Below are 21677 nucleotides of genomic sequence, written 5' to 3'. Positions count from 1 at the left end.
AAATCACTTTCTGGCCATTGGAAATTAGGCAAGGTCATATAAAGGGATCAAGATTTTCAAAAGTATTACATTACTATGTAAATGTTTATTATTAACATTTGTTGGGTCTCGCCATACAGTTTAATAAACAGCTTGGACAGCTTTACGTGATGTCACTCTTAACAAGTGGATTACTGTTTTGTAGTATTTTAGTTCAGTTTCAGTTTCCTTATTTTTGTCATTCAAAACATCACAGTAGATTGTAACGCAGGATGAAATTGAGTTACATCAAACCCAGCTTTTTGTTTTTAATTTTGAAAAAAAAAAATAAATAATATATATATATATATATATATCACAAATCACAGAAATAAATAAATAAATACTTAAATACTTATTACACTGTTATAATAGTTATGATATTGACATCTATGTCTTTCGCTACATTTTGCGACCAGACACACACAAGGCAGTTGTTAGGCGTTTGACGACAAAGAAATGAGAATTCTCAGAATAAATGACTATGCTTAGAATCCTGGAAGAAATGGACAATATAAAATGCCTCGACTTTGAACTTGTGGCGAGGGCATGAATGAAACACTAGTAAGATGGCCTGTTGCTGAAGAATTTGTATCCGCCACCATCTGTTTGTACGCATTGTGTGAGAAATTAACTGCAGTTGAAGTTGTTGCAAAATTACATATAGTGCCATAATGAACACAAACTGTTCTAGCGTTGAATGGTGATGTAATAACATTATCGAAGTAGTATAACATGTAAAATGAGAACATTCATTCATTCATCTTCTTTTCGTCTTAGTCCCTTTATTAATCTGGGGTCGCCACAGTGGAATGAACCGCTAACTTATCCAGCACATGTTTTTACGCAGCGAATGCCCTTCCAGCTGCAACCCATCACTGGGAAACACCCAAACGGAAAATTTAACTCATGTTACGCCTTAGTCATATTAATGTCTTATTCAGATTAAGGCAAACAATTTGACAACTGATGTCCATGTAAATGTAGTCATTGAGAAACTATTTCCATTCTTAAATATTGTTAATAGTTTACAAAACGCACATACCGTATACACATAAACACACACACAGACACACACACACACACACACACACACACACACAGACCAGTACAGCTGTGCCGCCAGCTGCTCACCCGCAAACACACAGGAAGCAGTGTGAACACCCCCCTTTCTGTCTCATAGTCTACTAAAAGACCTGTGTTGTTTTTTACACACCACAGCTGAGGTGCTGACTGGAGTCCCTGTCCTGGCCTGGAAGGGGCACAGCATATGCTTTCTCATTCACACACGCACACACACACTTGCCTAAAAATGGGATGTTCCGTATCTCGATTGATTGATAGACACTGATGATTTATTTTTCCCAAAAAGTCATTAAGCACACTATAAAATAAAACTTGACGCAATTAAATTTAAAGAATAAAAGAGGAATACAGGCAGACATTTACAAGTAAAATGTAATTAATTTAAATAAAAAGTACACTAGGTTTTACAAAATTTCCTCATACTGTTTTTTTTTTCTAAATATTGTGTAATTATTCATAGCTCTGCTTTAGACTTGTATAAAACTAGTCAAAAGGGCTGCATTTATTTAAAAAATAGAATAAATAGAATAATGAAGCACTGCATTATACAAATGCACATATTTGTATTTAAAGTGGCTGAGAAAAATGTAAACAGCTTTTTTTTTTCAATATTTTGAGTTATATGTTGCATATATGATATGAGTTCATTGAATCAGTCATCTGCACATCAATAACTGTCTGGTATAGCTCAGCTACCAAATCCTACCTCCGAAGACTACGTCTGATAGTTCGGACTGCTGAGTGAATCATTGATACAACCCTTCCTACTCTCCAAGTACTCTACTTATCCAGAGCGAGCAGAAGGGCTGCCAAAATCACTCTGGACCCCTCACACCCAGCACACTGCCTCTTTGAACTTTTACCTTCTGGTCGAGGCTACAAAGCAATGCGCACCAGAACAGCCCGACACAGAAACAGTTTCTTCCCTCAGGCAATCCATCTCATCAACAGTTGATGATAAGAATTGGGAACAAACATCACTACTTGCTATAAACTTTTTATAGACATATACACTTATTTAACAACACACTTTACATGCCAATTTACACATAACAGCTGCACATACAACACTGTATATAGTAATAAACCTGTACATACACTTGTCAATTTGTATATTTGCATTCACTACTTACTTCTATTTTTAAAATATATTTATTATCTGTTTTTTGTCCTGTCTCTGTAATTCTTTTGCACTGTAGAAGCTCTGTCACGAAAACAAATTCCTCATATGTGTGAACATACCTGGGAATAAATCTCTTTCTGAGATCAATTTTACATGTGTAACCTAAACATCAACTTGAATGTCACCTATTTACAGTATGAGAAAAAAAAGTCTGAAAATAATATAAAGATTTAACTAAAATATTTATTTGGATATCAAAATAGCAGGATTTATTTGAGATTTACAACTTTTATTTTTCATTACGTTTTGGAATTCGAGAATCGAGTTTAATAGATCTTTTTTCACGTGAACATAAATGCAAACAAATCATTTAGATATTTAATGCTTTTTATAACACAAGGAAAACAAATTAGGACATTTAATTCTCATTTGTTTGTTTTATTTTATTTGATTTCAGCAAAGGTTAGTGTAGAATTGTAATATTTTAGAATGTTTATTTTTCATAATTCATTTTAGTCTCTCTCTTTCTTACTGTGGCTAATGTATTAAAAGGCAAATAATGAAGTACTTGTTAGTTGTCTAATGGTTTGACGCTGAACACGAAAAGGCCTCAGCTGTGTCAAAAAAGGCATGACATGCAGATAATGTAGCCTACTTTATTACTTTAATGTTGGTCTAATTACAGTCTCTGAGATGCACTTAAAAGTCAGTATGTCTGCTGGCTAGCGTTTCTCTCAGTTTATGTACTTTTGGCAGAATAACTAGATGCATGGGCACTGACTTCTATGTTTTATGCGACTCTAATCTTGCACCTCTTTTCTGAAACCTCATTAGTCCCTGGCTCCTTCTTATCTCCTATCGGGGCAGGCTTCTTAAATCTGTGGCTTTTTATTCAGCCGGGCTCTGTTAAACCTAAAACATATCTAGGCACTTCTGATGCTTTGTGATTCAGGTCAACTCTAAGATAACGCACACAATGTCAGCACCTTATAACAATATGTACTGTAGAAGTAACTGCAATCATGAAATGGGAATAAAAATGGAAACCGTAATACCATTCAATAAACCATCTGTTTAGCTTCTTTTTAAGTTCAACTTTTCAATTTTTCCAACAACAAGTCTATTTAGTGTTTGACTTTAAACGAATGCAATATGTTGAAGAATAGGAGAGAAGTGCTCAATATAGCGAAATTATTATCTCAAAAGAATTTGTACAGCTTTTTAACCAGCTGAGTTTTAAAAGTAGTTTAGAACTAAAAAAGATCATTACTGCAGTTAAATTGTGATGTAACAAGTATGTGTACGAGAATGGCAGTGCTATTTATTGAAAGAGTAGGACACAGATAAAAATATGCAGAATGAGTGATGTTATTAACTCTTATGCGTGGGTTTTAAAGGATCACAAAACACATTTTTTGAGCTGTTGTCAGTCGTAAATGTGTCCCACACTGCTAAAAACACTTTTAGGACACATATATTTCTCTAAAAAGTGAAAATTGGTTGGTTTTATTACGTCTCTGTGTGTTGCATTCATTTATGAGTAAGACTTGGTTCAAACCAATCAGCGCGCTCTTTATGTATGCGGTGCAACCTTATTAATATGCATGATAGCTTCCAAGACTGTTTTTACCAGTTACAGCGATCAGACGGCAAAGAGACGGCACATTGTGTTGCCAAGCGGGAGAACATGAATTGTTTGGAGATTCGGGTGGTCAGTGTTGCGTTTATAATTTGCTGCAGTGAAGATGTTGTTTTCATTTTCCCTCTATGAGAGCGCAGCTGGACTCACGTGTAGATTACAGTGCACACGACACGCCATATAAATACGTGTCTAAGGAACATTGTTTACCCGTGAGCTTTTTTCATCTGGAAATAATGAAATCTGGATTTGCTGCTCGTCTCCTTTTAATAAAGACGCGGATCCAATTTGTGGTGATTGTCCTGTCTCTACTGATTTAGTAAGTGGGCGACTAGTGGTCTTTGTTTGTTTATTCAGAGGCAAAGTTAGTTTGTATCGTCAGCAGTACTCTTTCAGTGTTTAAAGACAAACCTTAGCCAAATGATTTCTAAGTTAATAAAGTTTATCGTACGTTAAATTCACTACAATATTATAGACTGAAAATCTGCTGTAAATGCTGCTCTCCCAAGTGTAAACGTGTAAGCACCTCAACCAAACTTACCATCGTGTAGGATTTATGCCTCATTTTGTGACAGGAATAACACACACGGCTTTCTGACGTCACCAACCAAGTGCATCTAAGTTGCTGAGAAATGCGGAGAGTTTTTTTCTCCCATTCGCCATGCGGTTACAAACATTGCATGAAAGACAAACACGCTTCCAGCAATTCCTCCAATCAAATATCTCATTTGTCACAAGGGGCATAAATGAAATTCCTGAATGAAAGAGCCAAACTGTAGTTAAAGTCCACTATTTAATAATTTGGCAAATAATTGGATTACTGATGTCCATGTAAACACAGTCACTGTCTTTCTCTTCTGTGTGAAAATCAGCGCAAACTGACACTCCCATTTTTATGCAATTTTTTTTCGGACCATGCCTTTTTTTCCTCCGACACTCCCCCCTAAACAGAGCTGAACACGCCTACTTTCCTGACTTTTTCCAAAGTAGAGGTGTGAAAACACCCTGCTGAAACATGGGGTTTCATGTTTTTTTTTTTTCTTTGAATCCATTTAGGATAGTACATTTAGGATGTACAGTATATATTGTATTTTGTTTCTTTTTGTCCTTTTCTGTAAATACTGACAAATGTTGTAGTTATGTTGTGAAATGTCTGATACTCTGATTCTCAAATATTCGATAGAACATATATTTTGTTTTTTAAACAGCTAAATAATGGTCATATTATTTATTTGTTATTATTAAGTAATGGGCGCCGGCGTTGTTGCTAGAAGGGATACTTCTGCGATCGGAAGTTAATGAGAAGTATTTATATTATTTATTAAATTACACTGTAATTGTATTTTATTAGCTAGATGGGATACAGCTGAAGGTACTTGCATCAATATAGCGTAATCTAACAAAAATGTAATCAAAATACATGATGGTAAGCAACTGTTTACCTTGGAGAGGAATGGAGAACATATTCTAGTAACATAAACAGTGTGTATCTTACGCGAACAAAGCAGATTGTCCAGTTATATTGAAAAATAATTATTATTGCCGTCTCCATAGACATCTGCGTGTATTTTACACGCCTTAAATGGTATGTTTTGTTTGTAGTTAATTGTATTTGAATGCCTGAAACCTTAAATAAATGTAATTTGTTTGAAGCACGGATAAATTGTGATTTATGACAAGCGCTGCACCTCTTTCTGTGCCTTAGTGTTTGCCAATAGCCATAAGCCAGTATCAGATTGTGATGTATAATAACCTTGAATAAATATATCATGGTTTCACGGTATCACGGTGTTGTGATTACTGCTCTAAAATATATTCTTTTAAAATGTCACGGTATAAAAACAAAACTATTTTCCCCAAATAAGCACAATATATTTTATTTTAATAAAGATTAAAAATTTTTTGAAACAGTAGCTTTTGATGTGGAGCGTTTTTTTTTTTTCTGCTGGAGATACTGTTGTCCTAAAAAACGAAATAAAATAGTTGAAAAAGCATGTTAAAATATACCATAAATATAACAGTATAACAAAAAATTCTGCCGGTTTTAAAACATTGACTTTTTTAAACCACAGTAAACCTTGACACAGGTTATCGTCCTATGCCTACTCACCATCAGATTTAAATTGTAGCAGTTGAAGATGTGCACTCTGAACATTCTAATCACACCTGTGTGATCGTTAGATCGTTCAGGGACCAGCCAAGGCTGATCACACCGATGTGATTATATGCGCGAAATGGTTAAAATAAAAGAATCTCTTTAGGAGAATATAGAAATTTATTATTATGTAAATTTATTAAAGGCCATGCTTCAGGTGAGATAAAACAAGGATAGTCAGCTGATCAAAATCAGTTGCCAACAGCAGATTATTTTTTAACTAGATTAGTTTCTATACTAAGTGGTATTCTGTACTAAGTGCTATTGAAAAAAAAAACTATAAAAAGATAGCAATTACCCTAAAACACAAACCCCTTTTCTGTATATTGAAGATACATGTAAATTATATAATGCATGACGGTTATTAAAATGACATAAACCAGGTTTATTAAAACAAGTTTAAACAAGCAACCATCATGAAAGAACCCCCATGTGCATGTTTATGAAACCAGTAAGTCACATGAACTGCTTATGTGTACATGACAAAAGACAAAAATGGCATACCATTCAATACCCATCTAATGGGTCACACTCAGGTCACGTGGCCATGGATTGGACACATAATTGGATCAAGGACCACATATCAAAGCTGCTCAAATCGGATTGAAAAGATTGGATTTTTCATGTTCACACTGCTCAGAAAATGAGATCTGTCACACATAAACAAAAGAAATGGGATTTTGAGTCGCCCGGTGCCATAAACTTGTATTCTTCCCAATATGATTCCCTCTTCTGGTCATTTGCCTCACTGCATCCTCCTCTAATTGGCTATCGTTTTCCGCCAAGCCCAATTTTTTTCTGCTCTGCTTCTGAAGAAGTGCTTGTACTCTGGCCTGCATCAAATGAGCAGAAGAGATTTTCGTAATTGCTCCGCTGGGCTTAAAGTTTGTGAGGTGTGGTGATGGTGGTAATGGTCTGGGCCAATTTGTTCCATGTGTGTACCCTGTTAAAACACCAGAGCTGTGTGTGTGTGTGTATGAGTATGTCTTTTGAGGGGTATAGAGTTACTCTCTTGGGCAGACAGACGCGGCATCATGGCTTGTGTCCGGATACACAGTGGCTCCATTAAAGTGCTTTTGGGCTCGATGTGTAAGAGGCAATTAAAGCAAGACAAACAGCTGGCTTGGGAAAGTGGTTGCCTCTCATGTACTAGTATTTATCAGGGACTTTTGTGCTGACCAGAGACTATACTGTAGTCTCCTGCTTTGTCTCACTCACTGCTCTCAGGCAATGTTTTCTTTTGATCTTTGCAGCTTTGACCGCATTTGATCCAGCATGATCTGTTTGGCTGCTGTACAGTAGTCTTTGTCTGTTATCTCCCCATGTTGCCTTGTCTCTAATTGTTGTTGTGTTTTTGAAGTGGTTGATGACTTTGTTCTCTTTTTATTAGTTCCCGTGGGACTTTTATTAAGGCCACTTGTAGGGTAATAATTATGGATGGGAGTTAAGAACTGGTTACAGGGTTACCGTTTGTCCATTTGCCCCGACTCTGTCAGATAAACAGCACATCGACAGACATGAAGGAAGCAGATAGGGATGTCCAGATCTGATCACGTGATCGGAAATCGGGCCCAATCACGTTCAGGACTCGAATATATATGTATATTATATATTCTCATTTTTTTTAACGCATCTATAGTAATGCAGTGGCACAGGGTTAGACCTCTTTCTTGACTCAACACAGAAACAGCAACGCATGCGGCATGAAGCTATTGGGTAAATGCCGGCAAAGTAGAACGCAGAAGCAGCGACTGCGAGATATTTTAACTTGGGATTGCCTGCCGAGTGTTTTGAGTTGAGTTGCTATTTGTTTTATATTACTTTTTTATATATTTACTGTTGCACTAAAGTCCAAAAGTGAAGAATTGATGTTATTTATTACTATACCTCACAAAAGTGCTCTGTTTGTTAACAGAGTTGTTGAATGTTAAAATAAGGTAAATGAAATAAAAAATAGGAATCTGTTTCTTTGCTCTTCTTTATTCTTTTTATGTATTATAGAAGTATTGGATCGTGTATTGGTAGATATTCAAAATCAAATGATTCAGACTCGAACTTGAGGGCAAAAAATCTGATTGGGACATTTCTAGAAGCAGATCTTATTTAACATTTGTGAGAAATACTACAGTAAGAACATTCCCAATGATTATTTGTTGTGGAGTTGCAACGATGAGTCACACACAATGTCATTACAAAGTTAGTGCATGCACACACACACACAAACACAGAGCGAACACACAGTATGTGCGTTTAACTTTGGATATTAATGTGTATCCTGTCACATTTGCCGTGCAAAAAACTGTGCACTGCTGTATGGATATCCGTTATGTTAATGTTCAAAATAAACCTGATTTAACTTTCACAAACTGGGAGCATCTTCTTTTATAATTGTACTAACATGTGGCTGTGGTAATTAAGACCACGTTTTAGAAACGTTTTAAACTTGTAAAACTCATTCTTGATCACATTTGATGATGATTAATGTTCACAGCGAGATGAACAATTTTTTTAATCCCAGTAGCTTTGCACACTTACTGTATTGTTGATATGATTATAAATATATATATAAATATATATATATATATATATATATATATATATATATATATATATATATATGGTACTTAACTGTTTCTTGTTCTTTTGTAATATTAAAAAAAGAGTTTCTGTATTGGCCAAATTGTCCATATCAGTGCATCACTAAAATAAAGCATTTAGGAAATGTTTAGCACCCAGAGGAGCCGGATCCCGGGGTGTGCTTAAATAAATAGCACACATTGGTGTTAGAATTTATTAGACTTGAAATGGTTACAAAATCATTTATGCCGTCCTCCTCCTCCTCCTTGTCCTCCTCAGGAGAGAGGGCACGTGTTGTTAGACACGCATGGTGTTTTATATATGATCCATATTTAATGCTGCAGAGCTGATGGCAGGCCAGAGCTGGTTATTCTGGGGAAGTCTTCTGTGACCCACATGAAAACGCTACTTTCATCAGCTGAGCTCAGAAAGAGGAATGAGCCAGACATGAATGTTCTAGTTAAATATCTCTGAAATGTCTCTGGATTTAATATGTCATGTGAAATCTTCATCCTGCTGAATTCAGACCGTTGGTTCATGGTCTAGTAGACTGTCATTTCAACCGTTGAATGACAGGGCTTAAACATGGTCTGTCTCTCTCGGTAATGCAAAAATTGCAAATCAGACCCTGGCACTTCTTTAGAACTGAAACCCTTTTTGTAACCTTCTACTATAAAGACTTTTTTTTTTTTTTACTTTGAAAGGATGTGACTATTGTTTACTAGTGAACTTCAGTGACTGCTTTTATTAAAACACTTTGATAGATGTACCAGCACACTGTAGTATGGGGTGGATTGTGAACTGTGTAGCAGTCAGCACTTTTGCTGACAGGTAAAGTCTTGTTTTCAGGAGAACAGTCTCCCAGTCAGTCGTTGAGTCTCAGACTTATTGAGCTGCATGAACAGTAGCTCTGAGGACTTTGGCACAGCGAAGCGAAACTTCAGCAGACAGACTAGGGGCCACATCTTCAATAAACCAGATGGCTGAAATGAGAATGGTAAAAGTTGGAGTGAGTGACAGAGATAGGACGCAGAGAAAGATTGATTTATTATTTTTTTAAAGGTCTGTGTACGAGATGCTGAAGGGACTCAGCATTAGACTTAAGAGTACATTTATACAACCATATTTTCAACTAAATTGGAAAAAACTTGAATGTGTTTTGGCTATCTATTATGTTTTACTTAATTTCAGGTTTATTTAGCCACTTGAGTGACTAAAAATGCAGATTTTGAAAATCCGTTTTAGTAGCCATTACAATACTGTCAGAAATCATAATACTATGCTTATTTGGTTACTAATAATGTTTAATACTGTTACATTTTTTAACTTTTTTGATGAAAATATAATAAAAAACACATTGTAATTTTTTTGATGATCAATTTGATTTATATTTGCTGAATAAAAACCCTAAATTATTTGCATTTCCCTAAAATCTCACCGATCCACTTTTAAAAAGTCCATAAATTATGTTATACCGAATGTTTTATATTCATACTGATTCTTAAAAGCCTATTACTATTGCTTTTAAAAAAGATAAACTTTTTGACTATTCTTTTTTCAAGCTAATAATAATATACTTTAAGCACAACCATAAACATCCTGCTTTGATTTTGTCTGTATTCTAATATTTTATCTACAAATCTATATAAGCTTCATGTACATTACTTGCTTTGTGGCACAATATCTGTGTACAGTCTATATACAGTCTACATAATGTGGCCCGCTCCAGAGCTTCTTGAATAGGGCAATCTCTGAGGCTACTTTGAAAAAAAAAGAACAATATACTGCACATGCTAATGATTATGCGGATGCAGGTAAGCAGAGCACAAACACTGGGATCCCACAGTGCTGGATGGCATGGAGTGAGAGAAACACAGAGCATGACAAACATCACATAATCACATAATGTGTACATTTGTGTAATCCGCTTGTTTAGTTGTGACGTATACAAAACTGTTTCCGAGATCACTTTTTAGTCATTTCACAAATTACAGGTCTCATGAAGTACTTTGATCAGGGCTTGACATAAACTTTTTTGATCACCAGCCACTGTGGCTAGTAGTTTTCCAACATTATTAGCCGGTTGCCATTTTCACTAGCCACAATTTTATTTTGTTTTATCTTCACATGCCTCCTCTTTCATTTCACTTTTTCAGTGTCATTCATGAGCTCAATAATCATAAGCAACTGGGACATGGTTTCATAGTATTACAATTTGTTTTTATTTCACATATAGTTTTCAGAGCTTAAACTAAAGGATTTATCTTTGTCCACACCAAACAGAAACAATTAATTATTTCTCAGCCACAAATTTTAAATGTGCCAAAACAAGCAAAATATAGCAGTATACTATACTTTTTATTTAACAAAACAAATGCACAGTAATCTGTCCCGGCTAAAGGTCTCAGATCACCATTTAACTACACATAAATGGGGAGGTAATCTCCCATTAAATCAATGTTATTGTAAAAAATGATTATCCATATTAACGCAAAGCAGGAAAAAAAAAACATACTGTGTGTGATAATGAATGGAAGATCACACACACACGGATAACGTTAGACCCAGAAATAATCTGTTCAAAGAGTAGTTAAAGCGAAAGCAACCGATTCTACTTACAGAAAGACAAATCTAAAGCTCTTGAAGGCAGCAGGACTGATCACATCAGTTGCGAATCTAGGCACAGTTGCTGCACGCAAGTAAACGGGAGCGTGCATTTGTTTTAAACAGTCGCACTGGTGTTCATCCTCTCATTCGGTATTCATCTGCTTTCTATTACTCGCGCAAATACAGTTATATTTGTCAGTCATGTTGCTTCTCAATTCTAAGATCGTCTTGGCATGCATATTGGACCATCCTTATTGTCGAACCTGGAATTATTAGACAGGAAACTTATTTTCAACCAGCCAAAGTGGCTAGTGGGAGTGTCTGTCTTACCCGCCAGATCTGAAATCTACCCTCATTTGGCAGGTTGGCGGGTGTTATTGTCAAGCCCTGGCTTTGATGTATGACATTATTTCAACTGAAACCTGAAGACATGGCAGGACCTAAAATAGCTACTCCCCTTTAAAAGAAACGGCCAATAGCGTTTAGTTTTATCACAGCTTGGACAGTGAGAGTGTGTGAGCTCTAGCACATATAACAATATAATCTTAAAGGAGCTCCAACTTGCTTCAACACACTTACCTAAAAGTTTCTAGTATACCCAGTAAAAGCTTGATTAGCTGGTTCAGGTGTGTCTATTTGAAGTTGGAGCTAAACTCTGCAGGACATTGGCCCTCTAGGACTGAGTTTGGGCACCCTTGCTATAGAGCATTTGATTTGGTCTGAAGATTTTATGAGAAAATGAGGTATGAGGTGATTCGAATTGTATTCCATACATTTAGGTGGAAGTGACAAGCTGCAATCTTTCATGGTTATTACTTCTAAATACACATTTTGGCTTTTTTTTTTTTGAGAACAAAGCTTACTGACGTTATTCTTCGGATAACAGTTGACTTTTTTTTAATGCGATTTGTTTTAGAACAGGGGTGTCCAAACTTGGTCCTGGAGAGCCAGTGTCCTTAAATTTTAGTTCCACCCAAAATACACACACCTAAACCAGCTAATCAAGCTCTTGCTATGTATACTTGAAACTTCCAGGCAGGTGTGTTGAAGCAAGTTGGAGGTAAACTATGCTGGACAATGGCCTTCCAGGGCCGCGTTTGGACATCCCTGTTTTAGAACTTCCAAATCAATTGCCTACAGGAGACACGGCAAAGGGGCAGATCACACAGAATGCAATTTTACGTTCCAAAAACGCAAGATGCACCCCACTGCCTTTGACAAGAAAAATAAGAAGCGTGGTGCACTTTTTATGTCAGTACGCAGCAACTGAATCAGCTGCGTAATGTGCACGAGTGTTGCTGTTGACATTAATATAATTTTAAAATGTAATGATATTGTGATTTTCAAGACTTGTGAGTCATACAGCAAGGGATATTTCAAAACAGCAACCATAAGTCTCTTTAAATTCTTTAATCTTTAAAAATCTTTGTAGTTGTGTTGACAGCACAAACATTACAGACATATCAACGGAAAGCCTGCCTCTGCTTTAATTTGATTGGAGAATGAAAAAGACGCGACTGACGTAACACGCTTTTTCCGCTTAGTTTACTTATTTCAACTGCAAAGGCATGGCGTGCAACTGCAAAAACGCGAGGCGGGGAGGGCACATAAGCAGCATGCACAATGATTGCGCCCGTTAGTAAACCATTCAAAAAAGGCGCCTCTCAACGCAAAAAAAAAAAAAAAACGTGAACGGCCCCTAAGAATACAAATGGCAGCAAACGGTGAAACTACTTGCTCTACAGTATGTTCGTGTCTATACATAAAAAGTATACTAATATAATAAGAAAAGTTAGTTTGAAACCTCAACATCATTTGATCATAATGGTTTTTAACATCTAAAAATTAATGAAAGTAAATGAAACCGGAAGTCTTGATCCTAAATGTCTACGCCTGCTCGTAAGTCAGGAATGAGGTTAACAGATATTCTTAAGACTAACATACTAAGATCTAAAAAAATTTTTGATTTCACAAAGGCTTTCGATTGAATCTTTAACAAAAATCATGGTGTTCACTACAGTCTCTGCCATTGTTGCATCCCAGACACCAATATTTTACTGATTTATGAAAGATGAATCACTGTCTGACCATCTGAGATTAGGCATGAATATAAACATAACAATCAGGATTTTTAATATTATCACAGAACACTGGGGGCATATATTAGTGCCATTTGTTGTTCACTTTTGCCATCTGATTTGACATTTGGTCTCCGATACTATGCGACGTGACATCAGACTTTCATTGACAAGCAACCCACCTTTCTGGTACTGTTCTATAGAGCTGTTATTGATGCAGTTTTGTTGGCGTTTTTTTTGAGTGTCTGTCTGTGTAGGCGGATGGCATAAGGCAAAACAGGCATGCGTGGGTGTACATGGGTTACGAGAGGAAACAAAATGAATAAAGATAGTGATGTAAGCCACTTTTAGTTGACTACAGGACGGCCAACAGATGCAGATGCGTGTACATATTTAGAAGTAATTAAATCAGTGACGTGTCTTCTTAGGCGAGGGGATCGTTCATCCACAAACACTCACTCATTGTCACAGGCTTGTTCCAGACGGGACGTGCCAGCAGATGGGCTTCGTATTTTTTTTTTCTGTTACAGATTGGACAATGACATCCAAGAAATGACTTTCTCACTGTTCCCTCAACTCCAACTGTTCACACTCGTCTTCCTTCATCCACCGTTTTTTGTCAGAATTGGACAGGCTGGGGTGACGGTTGTGTTTCGGTTAACTTCTTTCACTCTGTATACAGAACGCTCATTATTCTAGCCGAGGTGTTGTCGCTGTCTCAGAGATGCAGATGCTGTAAAACCTCTGAAATAAACCTCTGCTGCTCGTGTGTCCTGTGGGGGTTTCCATTCTGAGACAACTGATACCTTGCTCAAAAACAACCCTGTAACATTTGTAGTATAAAAAAGCAAGCTGTGGTTGCCAAATATTCACTGTTAGGTATTATGGGATATTGATTTAGCTTACAGGTATTTAATTAATAGCAGAGTTCATACAGTCATGGAAAAACTGGAAAAGTCATTAAATTTGAACATGGCATTTTTCAAGCCTGGAACATTTTTGGAAAAACAGAAAAAACCCACAAAGTTTTGGAGAAGTCATGGAAATTAGTTTAATAAATATCTGTATACTTAATTAGGGCTACACAATATTTGAAAAAATCTGACATTTCTGTACTGTATATTGCAATGTGAATACAATTTCACCTGGTGATTTACACGCATAAATAAATAAAGTATAGTAAAGATAAAAGTTAATTATAGTTTTCAGGTATTCACTATTCAGGTACAGATATTGAAAAATCAACACTGCATAGTCTTCATTGTATATTTAATCTTTATTAAAGTTACAAAAAATTTCTCATGGCCGGATGTTTTAAAATTTGAAATATTGAAATGTTCACACAGTCACATGTCTTAAAAGGACAGTTTACACAAAGATTAAAATGCTAGACTATTTACTCACCCTTCACTTGTTTCAATACTATTAAAGTTACTAATTTAAATTATTTTTGTGTTCATTAAAAAAAAAGAAAAGTCAAAGAAAAATCATTTTTTTGACCGTATTTTACTGTAAAATGGACATATAATGCATTTCTGCATTTGTTTCCATTGTATATGGTCAAATTCATATAGTTTATCATTTAGTTTTAATATTAACAAGTTTTTAATGTTAACTTTTAGTTAAAGCAAATATAAAAAATCACATTTTTTCTTCTTTTTCTTTGAACTTTGAATTAACTATAAAACAATCACAAATAAAAGTACACTTTCCAACAATATTCAGTAATTAAGTCATAGTACATCGTACACATAATTTAGCATGTGAATAACAACTTAAGACACTTAATGCCATGTATTTATTTATTTTGATTAGACTTTTATGAGGGTCATTGAGGTAAGATTTAATGAAATATAATACACACCCTCAAAATCCTTATGGATAAATATACTCCCAAAATATATTTTTTACATATTAAATAAAGACAAACACAGTGTCCTATAATTGAGCATGAAAATAACAACTTTATACATTTACATTGAGTACCCAGAGCTAGAAAATTGCCACAATAAAGCATTAAACCCATTAAATTGTATTCAAATTGGCAGATAAGCTTTTCTAGAGAATGTTCTGCATCATCTGCCTTTCACTAATGCTCCAAAATCATTCATGATGTCTTTAATATTTGTTCTTGTGCATTGCTTGGTTCCAAAGGAGAATAGTTATTTTGTCATAAGATAATTTTTAGTTTCAGTAATCCATCTAATGATTTCATCATTGCTCTCTTGGGGTGATGGTCGTGCAATGTGTAATTTGACAACATATTTTTTTCTGTGTTGTTTTGGTTTTAGGATCCCTTACTAAGCTCTTTTCTAGGCATGCTTTTTTTCAAAAGAGACTTCAGCTGAGTATGTTTATATAAACTCATTATGAGCTGCTCACACTTTGACCTTCATTCGTGTGTTAATTGTAGCATTTTCAGTGTGAGTCTTGATCGTGGCAGACACAGTGTGCGTTTCTCAAAGGGGCAGAAGTTCAGGGTGATTGTATTGAGTGGATGTGTTTACTGTGTAATGGGTGTCTTGGCTGAAGGCCACTTGATTTCTTGAAGAGCCGATGGTTCTTCACACACTGCAAACTCCACACATAAATTACAGGCACTGAGAAGCCTAAAGGTTTTCTTATCAGGCAGGGGTAGACTTCTAATAGAAATTATGCAACAACATATATGATAGAATATATATTTAGACTATATTTAAACATTTTAAAACTGTAAGAATCTGCTGTTTGGCTAAAATGGTGAAAACAGAATTAGATGACTTCATTCATTCATTCATTCATTCATTCATTCATTCATTCATTCATTTATTTGCTACGATAATTTAAGATCAACATTTAATCAGGTTGGTTTAAGTGCGTGCAGTTTGGATTTTATCTTCACATATAGAACGTTAGGCGCTAGAAAGTTTATAGCTGTGGTAAAAATAGTTTGGGAAATCAATGCTGTATTCATTCTGAGATTTTCTAAATAAATTGCTCTTCTCTTTTAAATCAATTCTGAGCTTAGGTTTAAACAGCAGATGTCACCCTAGACTGGCTTTTAACCATACACTCAGTGCTCATGAGTATGAACGCTTGTGTGTTTTGCTGAGTCATGTAAATTGGGTTCTAAGCTACGAGATTAAACAGCGCTCACAATCAACACTGTTGTAATTTGCTTAAACCTTTCCTAACTTTATTAATGATTATTTTAGGTTCAAGTGGTATTTGTAAGGAATTGGAAGCAAGCAGAGCATGGCTATTTGTAAAGCATACAGCGCCATCTACTGTAAAAACAAAGATTAGAATCAATTCAATGGAGCAAACTTCTACATTTATACAGAATCATTTTCTCAATTAATGTTTTTTGCTACATGTCAAAGTAAGAGCCACCAAAATATCTTTCTTGTCAAACTCCAAGTATGGTTTATTTATAAACTAATTTCGAGAGGATCACGTGTTCATGATTGACCACAGCTGGTCCCGCAATCAGCTAACATGTGATATGCTAATCAGATGAATTATAACTCACTAAAAATTACCAGTTTCTCACCTCAGTTATCTATATCTTGAAGAATCCCCCCTTCCTCCCCTACTCCTTCTCTCTTTTTCAAGAATGTCACTGATCCAAGTCCTTATCAGGCCAGTCAACGTTTCTGTGTGAAGTTTACATGTTCTACTCGTGCACACATGGTTTTCCCCTGGGCTTCCCAGTTTCCTCTCTACGTCCAAAGACACACCACATCAGGGGATTGACTAATCCAAAGTGGCATCATAGATGAACTCTTAGTCAGCCAAATATCTTTCATAGCAATTTCAAGCAGGGGAGTTCTCGAGATTTAACTGAGCTCAAACTCCCCTATAGCCCTTTAAATAGGAGAGAGCCCAGGACCCGAGGATCTTCTAAGCTGAGGGCTCTCTCCTGGGACAGCATGTCAAAAACGCATTATTATCAATCATCAGCTAAGTGTGAACTCTTGAATGACTGTTAATCTATAAACACATTAATGATTTGTCAGTCATTATTAGATAATTGTTTTTTTAGTGAATCTCTAACTGCTGAAATAGAACAGAACTTTCCTCATATTTTTAGAACAATAACATTTTGATTTGAGCAGATAATTTTAACTTCATTGTAAAGGTCAAAGAACACTTCTCCACTACATTCAGCATCACATTCATGTTCATAATCTCAACCATATTCTCAAAAACTACCTTTTCCAACATCATTGACCGCTCATTGAACAGATATACCAGATCTAGATCTAGTGACACTTCTATTTGATTAAGTGTAATTTCTCTGCTATTCAAGCTATGTATATGTCAAGTTTATTGTTAATACTCTCTTGTTTTATGTCTATTATGAGTCTAATATGATGTCTAATATAATTATGAGTTCAAATTGTGTACCACACATTGTAACTTTGAGGAATAAGAGACACTTATTGATTCATCAGATATGTAATTAATGTAAAGCAGGAAAAATTTACTTACACTGTTTAAAACCTCTGGTCTTTAGTTACCCTATTCACATTTTACAGAAAAAATTATTTACATTTATTTCTGGTCATATTTATATTATTTATAATGTATAGACTGAGGGAAAACTACAGTCACTTTATTTACAGAAAGCATGTGAATATTAATATTTATACTGAATATAGTCACTTTTTTTGGACCTCTGCTGATCTCTGATTTCTGTCTTTTTTACAGTGGTCACCTGCTCGGCCCAGCGGCAGGTCACAGTTCAGCCGGGGCCCTTGATTCGAACAGAAGGCTCTCACATCACCATCTGGTGTAACGTGACTGGCTACAAAGAAGGAGTGGAGCAAGACTTTGAGTGGTCCATGTACCTTTACACCGCTCCTGATAGAGAGATCCGCATCGTGAGCACGTCCCAGCACAACTACGCCTATGCCTTGTATGCCCAACGTGTCAACAGTAAGGACATCTACATCGAGAGGCTAAGCGGAGACTCTGTCCTGTTGCACATCACTAAACTGCAGGCCACTGACCAGGGCATGTACGAGTGCTATACCCCGAACACAGACAGCCGATACCTGGGCTCCTACAGTGCCCGTACCAACCTCACCGGTGAGCCCCTCACTTAACCCTAATTTATATTATAGTACGCTTCCAACAGCACCGCGTTTTTTGCATTCATGAGCCTTATTGAGACTGGACAGGTTTTCCCGCAGGAGGTTGGGTAAATGCTTGTTTCACAGATGTACTTAGTGATTTTCGTCTCATTTGAATCAAACACATCTGTGATTTTCTTTCACAACCTCGGGACAAATTACTGAGAAAATTACCTAGTGTTTCTCAGATAACTCTGGGTTCCTGTGAGAAATCAAATTCCATCCAGATGGCAATGTCAGTGATTTACGGGATATTAATATATTTTTTCAGTCTCCCATCTTCTCATTTATTTTGACCTTTCATTAGAAACCATAACTAAAGGTGTCAGTCACCACAAGAGAGTTATAGTTACAGTGTTGCTGTTGGATTTGGACCATTTCTGTGAGCTAAAAAGGGTTTAAGCGCTGGTAGTGCACATTTAATTCAATTTGAAAATTACATCAGTGATTGAATTGATTCTTTGAATCAATATGCGACAAAGATTTTAGTCTTTTCTGAATTAGTATGTTAAAATTAGTTTTGAACCTGAAGTCCAGTGTTGTTAAGGATGCACAATATGGCTGCAGAGGCTTCATCCATTTAATGATAGTTCACTCAAAAATGAAAATTCTTTCATCATTTACTTACCCTTAGCTTGTTCAAGACCTACAGTATTCAAGTTTCTTTCTTTTCACATAATAATATAGATTTTTATAGTCTAGTGTTGTCACGATACTGGAAATTTGGTACCAATTAGTACTAAAATTTTAACGTCCATTTCCTGCTAACATTTGAGCATCGTTGAGTGCGTACTTAAACACCACTAATTGGCCATTGTAATTACCTGTTCAACAGAAAGGACTGTGATTCGCTATGGTAAGGTCATGAGTTCACCATTCTTCACCGCTGTTCACAGAGTGCAAAGACAGATACAGGGACACTGCAGCTTTTCAAAACATCATCAATCAGCTGGTCTGTCTGTGAGCAAACGTGTGCAATCTGCTGATAGATCAACTGATATTTGCGGATTTGAAATGCTTCAGTGTCCCTGTATCTTATCTCTTTATGTAATTTCTGTTGAGAACTTGAACACAATGGCCAGTGGTGTTTAGGTATACGCTTAACAGCACTCAAATTTTGAGAAATGGACATTTTTTAAGTTTCAGTACCGATTTGTGACAACACTAAAGTCTTTTTTTCCTGGAGATAGCTGGTTTTGGCTGGGCTCCCAGCCTGGCTAGGCTAGTCAAGCTGGTTTTAAGTGGTTATCATCTCCCAGCCTGACCAGCTAAAGACCAGGCTGGAAGTGGCTGGAAACCAGCCTGGAAATGGCTAAAACCCGTCTAAAACCAGGCTGGTCGACCAGCTGAAACCAGCCAACCAGCCTAGGGTGTTTAAGCTGTTTTTTTTAGTAGGGGGCTAATAATTCTGACTTCTGCTGTATACTTTTTTTGTACTCTACACTGTTATGTATTGCAACCTGTTTCACAATACTGGCAAAACTCAGACTAATTAAAAATCAGGATGTGTTCTTTTATTTTTCATCAGACAAAGAGCTACACCTTTCTTTGTGAAATTGAAATATCTCATCAAAACAACAACAACAACAACAACAACAAACAGTCAACCTAATATTTGTACAACATTGTTTATTTAAATGATCAGTCTATTTGTATCAGACATAAATGAAATATCAGTGTGTCCCTTTCCTATTCATTACTGTGACATTGTTTTCTAAGCATTGTTTAGAAAACAAATCTGATCCGAGCAGAACAGCTCATTTATTATTAACTCTTTGAAACTAATTTTAGAGATTTTATATTTTTTCCCAGACTACTTTGGCAGTTCAGTCTTGGATATGCTTGGGAAGTCACGTTGAGGGAATTTTCTTTTTCTTAAGTGACATTTGAAATGCAGCTTTTTTTTGGAGCCGTCAACCTGATTTCTCTCCAACTCGTCATTGCTCATGTTAATGGATCAGCGCTAATTGGTGGACTTTTAATGCCTGAGTGGATTTATGCTGCACAAATCAGTCAGTGTTCTGCTGGAGTAATAGAGAAGCTACCTGACAGCATGCCAGTCCATCTGTGTGCCAACCCACCCTATTATTAAGTAGGGCACAGGCTTGTAATGCTGCCTTGCCACCTGCCACCATGGTATCAGTATCAATAGTCCTCTTAATTATAATTGTAATTAAACTTTTTATCCTTCCAGCTCTGCTCGCATGCACACATAAGCGCTGATTTCTCGTCCATTTGTTAGCGCAGTCACACTGGCTTATGAGTGGCCGTAACTTATTACAAAATGCTCATTGTTAACAGTTCGGCTGTTGATTGTGACTAACGGCGTGGGCAGAGTTGTCAGTGCCAGGCGTTGCTGCATAGGCTCGCATGCACTGCATGTCTTGAGAGCCTGCACAAATGGACATGTGGACCAGCTGGAGCAGTTTTAATATGGGATCGGTGAGTCACGAGTCGTGTTTGGTGTGGGCCGGAGAGCATCACACTGAGAGCCACCTGTTTAAGGACAGGCAAGTTGCTCAATGCCCCATTACGAGGTCCCACCATTGTCCTTTCTGCTTTCTCTATGCACTAACAGACCTCATGGAAGTGCTCATTTTTAGTTAGAATCCTTGACCCACCGTCAATATGGCCATTATTGTGGAGAGAAAAATAGCTAAAGTTAGTCATTGGCAGCATTTACAACAAACCTGTGGCAAGTGAAGGGTTGAAGTTACCACATTAGTAACCACCTTATTATTTTTATTTGTGTGTGTGTGTGTGTGTGTGTGTGTGTGTGTGTGTGTATGTGTGTAAAGGTTTATGTGGTTGAGGGACACAAACTTGTATAATGACATGGTTATGACTTAGTTGTACTCTATAAAACTGCCTTACAGGGTTAAACCCTATGTCCCTTTAATTCAGAAAGCTTGAAATTACTTAACAGGGGCCTTTTGGCATACCAAATTTGCCACAGCGTTGACTAGCTAACATTTTTAAAGTTTGGGTATCAAGGAGCTTTGCCTGTCTTGTTGAAAACTTAGTTTCGGAACAAATTTTTAAATAGACTATAACAGCCATCTTTTTGCCTGTCAAATTACTATCTAAACTGCAACCTAAATATTTCACTTTATGTTTTGGAGTGATGATTTGATTCTCGACTTTTTTCTCTGACCCGACACATTTTCTTAGTTTCGCAGCTGAACCAAAAAAATTTATTCAGTTTTACCCAAATGTAAGGACAATTTATTAAGGCAAAACCATTTAGAGACTTCCTCAATTTGTTTACTTTTAACTT

The 21677-nt window shown here is 36.3% G+C and overlaps 1 protein-coding gene across 1 annotated transcript in view; it reads left to right on the top strand.

The window, feature by feature from the left end:
• The window catches only part of igsf3 (immunoglobulin superfamily, member 3), a 279332-nt gene that overhangs the window by 39346 nt on the left and 218309 nt on the right, over window positions 1–21677 (top strand). The window contains 1 exon segment of the mRNA NM_001159666.1: window positions 17976–18356. Coding sequence (NP_001153138.1) covers window positions 17976–18356 — 381 coding nt within the window.

The sequence above is a fragment of the Danio rerio genome, chromosome 9 (genome assembly GCF_052040795.2).
Source record: "Danio rerio strain M-AB ecotype USA chromosome 9, GRCz13ab, whole genome shotgun sequence".
In the NCBI taxonomy this organism is placed as follows: Eukaryota; Metazoa; Chordata; class Actinopteri; order Cypriniformes; family Danionidae; genus Danio; species Danio rerio.
The sequence above is the reverse complement of the archived record's forward strand: the minus strand, read 5'-3'. Positions and strand labels throughout refer to the sequence as shown.